Source organism: Plectropomus leopardus, chromosome 11, assembly GCF_026936395.1.
Source record: "Plectropomus leopardus strain MGB_pleo_1.0 chromosome 11, ASM2693639v1, whole genome shotgun sequence".
NCBI lineage: Eukaryota > Metazoa > Chordata > Actinopteri > Perciformes > Serranidae > Plectropomus > Plectropomus leopardus.
This window is the reverse complement of record NC_142186.1, coordinates 36,888,888-36,895,937: the sequence shown is the minus strand read 5'-3', so window position 1 is coordinate 36,895,937 and position 7,050 is coordinate 36,888,888. Positions and strand designations below refer to the sequence as shown.

Here is a 7,050-nt window from a genome sequence, read left to right as displayed (position 1 = left end):
TTTCCTTTAAGAAAACTTCCCCTTTAACTCACCTGACGCGACCACACCTGAGCTGAACTTCCGGGGCATTTCACAACAACAACAGAGGAAGAAGAAGAAGAAGAAGAAAGAGAAGACGGAGAAAAAGTAGGAGAAAAAGAGTAAATAATTTCGGTTAATCTTGAATCTGAGTTTAATTTCAGTTTATTCTAGCTCTGTTAGCATGTTAGCATGTTAGCACCGATCTGTGCTGCTCGATCTTTGACTCGATCGGTTCTTTGTGATCGGCAGCAAACATCGGACCGTGATATCCTAATCGATAGATGATGGCGTAAAGCTCAACCAGAGACCAGATCAACGTTACTTTGTTTTTATTGTTGTGTTTTTGACCCGAAACTCGTCTCGGTCGCCATGTTGGAGACGTTAGTGACGGTGGGCGGAGCTAGTGTTACCTGCAGGCTCACCTGCAGCAGCTGCACGTGAAAGAGATACATTTACAGGTTAGAAATACAGTTTAGTGTCTGATCAGCAATCAGAGATCAATAAAGACAAAATGATGAACGGAAGGAAGCTGTTTACACAGTAACAGTGCAGGCCTAATGTGTACAGGTACTATAATATACTGCATACTACTGCTTACACAGTAACAGTGCAGGCTTAATGTGTACAGGTACTATAATATACTGCATACTACTGCTTACACAGTAACAGTGCAGGCTTTTTATATATATGTATATATACAGTATATATAACTGTGATATATTCATATATGTAACTGTAAATATACGGCATGTGACCGTCCTCTGTTGTCTTTGACAGACAGATGTCTCTGCTGACAGATGATCGGCCTGAGGACGCCGTGAGCCCCACAGAAAGCACCAGGATGGAGGACAGTGGGGGGATGAAGACGAAACAGACGGAGGAAGAGGATGTGGCGGTGAAGTCGGCCCTGATGGAGCCCAGCACCCTGCAGTGGCCCGGAGACAGACAGACAGGTGGACAGACAGGGGGACAGACAGGGGGACAGACAGGGGGACAGACAGGTGGAGGTAAAGGCGACAGGATGAGTATGAAGTCAGACAGTTCTGTACGAGAGGCGGCGAGTTGGACGGAAAGCGAGAGGGAGCTGATGGCGGAGAGGAAGAGGAGGCGGGGTGAGGAAGGGGCGGGGCTTATGGAGGAAGAGGCGGGGTCAACAACACACCTGGAAGAGGAGCCCATAGAGAACCACCTGCCGGAGAAAGCGGCTCAGGTGTTCAGTCCTGCAGTGACCGTCCTCCACGGCCCCTCCTCACCCAGAGAGAGCGAGGCATTCTGGGACACGGAGCCGGAGAAGAGTCCCTACCTGGACTCCCGAGGAGTCCCACAGGACTACAACCAACATGGCTACCTGTACGAGTGGCCCGAGGAACCGCCCCCAACCACATGTAATTATGAAATAAATGTATAATATTTACCTGCTGGGTTCTACCTGTCGCTCTCTCTTTAAGGTGGGCGGAGCTTTAACCTGTCTGTGTCTCAGGTGGGCGGGGCTGTCCCCACAGAGACATCCTGAAGATAGCCGTGTCCCTGATGACGTCAGCGCTCTTCTTCCCCCTCCTGGTGTGGGGGGGGTTTGTCTTCCTGCCGTTTGACGCCCCTCTGCTGGACGGCGCTCCCCTCAGACTCGTCTATACGCTGCGCTGCTCCGTGTTCGCCGCCATCCCCATCGTCCTCGGTGAGCAGCAGTCCGACACCAGCGAAGAAGAGACAGAGCAGCTGTCAGTCTCCACGGACATGATGTCTCACCTGTCTGTCTCACCTGTCTGTGTCTCAGGTTGGTTGGTTCTGGGCGTCAGTCGGCTCAGGTCAGGTGCGATTCGCCCGCTGGACCAGGTGAACGAGGCGGAGCTTCATGAGGTCGCCGTCCATCAGCGCTTCGTCTCAGACTCCGTCTCCCTGTTCCTGATCTACTTCCTGCAGCTGGTCGTCATGGCGATGTACCTGAGCCAAGAGCACCTGAAGCTCATCCCTCTGCTGACGGTCGTCTTCGCCTTCGGACGGTGAGATTTAAAAGAGAACACAAAGAACCTTTAAAGAAGTGAAGAACGTCCCAGAAAACAAAATGCAGCAGAGAGACACCAAAACCTTTAATGTGGAACGTTCTGCAGGATCTTCAGACTGTTTACACAGAACGTTTACTGAATAATGTTCTCAAGGATGTCATTAAGTGAACCGTTAATTTCACTGTGGTGTTTCAGAGAGATGTGGAACCTTCTAAGGGTTCTACGGGCTGTTTAGACAGAACATTAATTAACTGATGTATCAGAAAAATGTGGACCGTTCGTCAGGACACAGTCTGAAGACTCTCTAGAACGTTCCACATTCATCTGAGACGCTACAGCAAACGTAAACGTAACTATAAGCAGAACGTATCAATGTGGTGTTTTTGAATGATGTGGAACGTTCTAAAAGATCTTCGGACAGTTTGGGCAAAATGTTCTATTAACTTAATGAATTAAGTGGAACGCAGAATGTTTAACTGCAGTGTTTCAGATGAATGTGGAATGTTCTAAAGGATCTACAGACTTTTAATGCACAACGTTTTATGTGCTGTTCTAAAGGATCTAATTACTGTTTACACAAAATCTTTGATTAACTGATGTTACAGATTAATGTTGGATCTTCTAAAGGATCTACAGAGGTTATAGGTAGAACTTCTATTTAACTGTGGTGTGTCAGATTAAGGTGGAACGTTCTGAAAGATCTGTGGGCTGTTTATTTAAATGTTAATTAAATGTGGTGTTTCAGAACAATGTGGGAAGTTCTAAAGGATCTGTTGACTACATACGCAGAACAATTAGTTAACTTAAGGTGGAACTTTCTAAAAGATTTACAATTATTTAACGGTGGTGTTTCAAATAAAAAACTTTTTAAAAGTGTCTACAGATTTATGCAGAACATTTCTTTAACTCTGGTGTTTTAGGTCAATGAGGAAAGTTCTAAAGAATCTACAGACCATTTATGAGGAACGTTAACCTGACTATGGTCTTTCAGATTAGCGTGAAACGTCCTAAAGGATCTACTGGCTGTTTACAGAACCTTTGATTATCTAATGAAGCAGATTAATGTTGGATGTTCTAAAGGATCTACAGTGGGCATACGTAGAACTTTTTTAACTGTGCTGTTTCAGATTAAGGTGGAACGTTCTAAAAGATCTGATGACTGTTTACGCAGAACAATCAGTTAACTGTGGTGTTTCAAATAAAAAACGAACGTTCTTCAGGATCCACAGACTGTTTATGAGGAACGTTTGTTTGACTGTGGTGTTTCAGATTAGGGCGGAACGTCCTCGAGGCTTTTTTACGCAGAACCTTTGATTAACTGAAGCCACAGGTTAATGTGGAACGTTCTAAAGGATCTACAAAGAACATTTAATGATGGTGTCTCGGGTTAATCAGACGTGGTGTGAACTCACTTTGTTTCGTGTCTCCAGGCTGATTTACTGGGTGGCCGCAGCGTTCAGCAGCAGCATTCGTGGTTTCGGTTTCGGTCTCTCCTTCCTGCCGAGCGTCGCCATGATGGTCGCCAACATCTACTTCATCTTCACCGTGGAGTCGTCGGGGTCCGTCTTCAGCCTCCCGCCTCCTCCCGAGGAGGCGATGACCCCGCCGGCCGGCAGACAAAGGTTCTGGGGATGAACGGAAATCAAAAACGGCTCAAATGTTTATGACCACTTTATTTTTTATAAACTTTTTTTTTTATGAAGTGAAAAAGAGAAATAAGAATTAAAAGATTTATGTTTATAAAATGTTTTAAGACGTTCATTGTACAACCTCACTTACGACATCTGACGTTTCATTAATATTTTAACAGTTTCAGTTTTTCAGTTTTTTTTTTGTCTGTTTGAGACAGTTTGTAGAAATATTTTGTTGTCAAACTACTTCCTGTTTACTTCCTGTTCAGCCTGTTTCTGTTGGTCCATTTTTCAACATTTTATTTTGTAAAATCAGTTTAATGATCATTAAATATTTGATCTCAGTATAAAAAAGTTGTTTTGTTTTTATAATTAACACAAAGGTTCATGCTTCACAGTAAAAGCATGGAATTCACCTTCACTTCTGATTAAGATCAATAATGATTTTTAGGATTTAACACGAGTCTTAAATATTTAAAATGTTATTTACGAACAGCTCACTCTGTGCTGTTTATTGATCAGCGTTAAATATCGATCAGTCTGTCCTTCAGTCACATGAAGCTGCTGCGGGTGTTTTTCCGGTTGAACCGGTCAGACTGACAGTCGACACCGAACAAACACACACCTGCACACAGGAAGTACAGACAGTCTGACTTCAAAATAAAAGACGTTCAAGAGTTTGTTATTATGGGATGTTACTGATGGAACTTCCTGTCTGAGTTTTAAAATCACGTTTAAAATCTTTTATTTCATCACACGTCTTATTGACTAATAATATTAAATATAAGTAATCATATATGCGCAGAAAAAGCAAAATCCGTTTGCAGTCAAAGTTAAAACTTTATTTAACTGCAGATTTTTAATATTTTGACTGAAAAGTGCAGAAACTGGTCTGAGATCAGATGTGAGGCTGTGAACTGACTCATCGGTAAAGAGGAACATTCAGAGGGGAAGTCCACAGAGAAAGCCGTTCTGCCTGCAGGGCTTTTATTGTGAAGGCTCAGGTGTGCTGTGTGTGCAGGTGGACTCTGCTGACACGCACTCGGTGTTTGAAGATGTCTGCGCAGACTCAGCTGTTCCCTGACTCAAGGAGCCTCTGAACTGAACACGACGTTTTAGTTTGCGGAGAATCTGCGCGTTTAAACGGAGTTTTAATCTGAAAGAGGAGCGTCTCTCTATGGAGTCTCTGCCTGTGCGGAGGAGGTCCTGCCTGCTGCGCCTCCGAGAAAACTGTCCTCTCAGGAAGCTCCGCAGACAGACTTACGGTCAGTCCACTGCTGTTTAAGGAAACTTTCATCGAGCTTCAACCAGCCGTCCGACTTCAACTGATTCAAGCGTCATGGTTACTCGATTAAACTGATTCAGGACTTATTAAAACACGATGATCGAACCGGATGTCTCATGTTTCCCATCAGTGCAGATCATGTAAAGATGCTCTTATTATTTGCTACATATTTATATTTTTGTTTGTTGTCAGTGTTTTATACATTTTGTATATACGCTGTTTTTTAATTATCTATTATATATCTATTATTTTTATATTTCTATATCTATATTGTTTTACATTTCTATGTCTATATATCTCTCTGTATATATTAATATATATTTTCATATCAGGGAGTTTGTATTGAAATCATTGTTTGGGGCTGAAATGTTTTTTCACAGAGTTCAGATCGGCAGAAACAAGGTCCAGTTTTGGGATCCACATAGTGGGCGTGGCCTCAGGATTTCGTGATGTCAGTCCCCGAGAATAATGCGCAACCTTGCAATTTTGTCAACGCATCTAGAGATATTGATTTTAGATTCTAATTTTGCAGAAAACACTGAATTCCCATAAAAATAAGCTCCAAATTTGCTGCAACATCGCAACTGTTTTTTGTTGTTTTTTTGTGCAAATTTGACTTCCCCATTGACTTACTACACTTCATTTAACTGCAAAAAAAGCCGCCTGCAAACATCGTAACTTGCATTTTTTTTTAGAAAAGCTGCCATGAAAACAGACATAACAGGACACAACAATCCCAAAAACAGCCCAAACAACGCTGCAGTGATAACACTCACATCTATACTTCCATCTATCAATACATACCAATGCATCTATTAATAAATCTATCAATACAGCCATCAATACATTCAATGATACATCCATCAACAGATCCATTAATACATCTATCAATACATTTATCAATACATCTGTGGATCTGTCAATAAGTCCATAACTACATCTATCAATAAATCAATCAATACTTCCATGGTTCAGCCTGTCTTTTGATCTTACATCACTTCCTGTTCCCTCCTGAACAGACCTGTCAGCAGCTAACTCCTCTCCCATTGGCTCGTACTGGAACCAGCCGTCCACCAGTAACCAGCCAATCAGCACAGTCCACTCAGAGCCCCTCCCACCTCCCTCCAGGTGTTCCCTCGACCAATCAGAGCCAGCCGCAGGTGAGCGTCCAGTATGACCAGTACAGTTTACAGACTGAACCAAACTCTGTTCATCTCTCTGCTGATTTCGACCTGCAGATGTTCACATGGAGGAAGAGAACCAGCAGAACCAAGAGAACCAGCAGAACCAGCAGAACCCAGAGGACAGAGCGGAGGACTACATGGGTGAGACATTCAGACGGATCACCCTATAACAGCTGGGCTATGACTACTTACTGAAGAACAGCAGACTATCACTAGTCCGCCTGTAAAAGTCCTAATTAGTTTGTTTTTCTCAGAATTGGACGATGACGTCGACCCTGAAACTGGTGAGAGAGCGCAGGGATGACCCCGCCCACCACCGGTCAAGCAGGGAAACCCCGCCCACCCGTCAGTCACTGCTGTGCCTCTGGACGCTTTGAGCCCGGTTAGGTTAAATGAGATTGCTGCTTTAATGTTTTCACAGAGAAACAGGAAACCGCACCTGCAGCAGGTGTTTTGAAAGGTCAGTTCATTAAAAAAACTTTTATATTCACTTTTTTTATCCACTGAAAGTCATCTGTTCAGAGATAAAACTTTTCTTGAGATTATCAAGTTGTTAAAAGTCAGCTGATTGTCATTATTTTAAAGTTATACAGGTTTTATTTTGTGAGCTTTGTGGTGAATTTATCATCTGTTTTGCTTTTTTTAACTTTATTTTTTTATGGTGTTGTGTGAGTTTAAGTCTGTTTTTTTTTTCCTCTTTGGGTTCAATAAAGTTGAAGTTTAAATAGTTCAGATGTGTTTTTTGGGATCTGTTCCACAAAACAGGTTTAACAAACTCTGAGCCTAATCCTGAGTTTTTCAGTCCTGAGATGAGAAATTGAGTTTTTGTTTCCAGAATCGCACATTATCACGTGGTACACGTTGGCAGCTAGTTGGCATTGTTAGTCTGAGTGAGTAAAGTCAGCAAGCACAAGCAGTTTAATTAT

The 7,050-nt window shown here is 42.8% G+C and overlaps 2 protein-coding genes across 6 annotated transcripts; both read left to right on the top strand.

The window, feature by feature from the left end:
- Nucleotides 1-4,009, top strand: tmem79b (transmembrane protein 79b). Of its 4 annotated transcripts, none has more exons than XM_088084807.1 (5): nucleotides 1-126; nucleotides 799-1,406; nucleotides 1,502-1,696; nucleotides 1,796-2,021; nucleotides 3,455-4,009. In XM_088084807.1, exons 2-5 carry the CDS (start codon nucleotides 803-805, stop codon nucleotides 3,657-3,659), a joined length of 1,230 nt encoding a protein of 409 aa, XP_087940933.1. In that variant the 5' UTR covers nucleotides 1-126; nucleotides 799-802; the 3' UTR covers nucleotides 3,660-4,009. The 4 variants fall into 4 exon arrangements, with proteins under 4 accessions (XP_087940933.1, XP_087940934.1, XP_087940935.1 ...); XM_088084808.1 differs by having other exon boundaries at nucleotides 12-140; XM_088084809.1 differs by having other exon boundaries at nucleotides 28-126; nucleotides 819-1,406.
- A 659-nt stretch (nucleotides 4,010-4,668) lies between these two features.
- On the top strand, nucleotides 4,669-6,854 carry LOC148188349 (uncharacterized). Of its 2 annotated transcripts, none has more exons than XM_088084805.1 (4): nucleotides 4,669-4,920; nucleotides 5,960-6,100; nucleotides 6,179-6,265; nucleotides 6,379-6,854. In XM_088084805.1, the coding sequence occupies exons 1-4, from the start codon at nucleotides 4,833-4,835 to the stop codon at nucleotides 6,426-6,428; spliced, it is 366 nt and encodes a 121-aa protein (XP_087940931.1). In that variant the 5' UTR covers nucleotides 4,669-4,832; the 3' UTR covers nucleotides 6,429-6,854. The 2 variants fall into 2 exon arrangements, with proteins under 2 accessions (XP_087940931.1, XP_087940932.1); XM_088084806.1 differs by lacking the exon at nucleotides 4,669-4,920 and adding an exon at nucleotides 4,927-5,080.
- The last annotated feature ends 196 nt before the right edge of the window (nucleotides 6,855-7,050 follow it).

What these genes read in the sequence shown, in the direction of transcription:
- tmem79b (XM_088084807.1), top strand. Translation starts at nt 803, where the DNA reads ATGTCTCTGCTGACAGATGATCGGCCTGAGGACGCCGTGAGCCCCACA. An exon ending in GGAACCGCCCCCAACCACAT is followed by an intron (nt 1,407 to 1,501) that starts GTAATTATGAAA and finishes TCTGTGTCTCAG; the next exon opens with GTGGGCGGGGCTGTCCCCAC. An exon ending in GTCGTCTTCGCCTTCGGACG is followed by an intron (nt 2,022 to 3,454) that starts GTGAGATTTAAA and finishes TCGTGTCTCCAG; the next exon opens with GCTGATTTACTGGGTGGCCG.
- LOC148188349 (XM_088084805.1), top strand. Translation starts at nt 4,833, where the DNA reads ATGGAGTCTCTGCCTGTGCGGAGGAGGTCCTGCCTGCTGCGCCTCCGA. An exon ending in GCTCCGCAGACAGACTTACG is followed by an intron (nt 4,921 to 5,959) that starts GTCAGTCCACTG and finishes CCTCCTGAACAG; the next exon opens with ACCTGTCAGCAGCTAACTCC. An exon ending in CAGAGCGGAGGACTACATGG is followed by an intron (nt 6,266 to 6,378) that starts GTGAGACATTCA and finishes TGTTTTTCTCAG; the next exon opens with AATTGGACGATGACGTCGAC.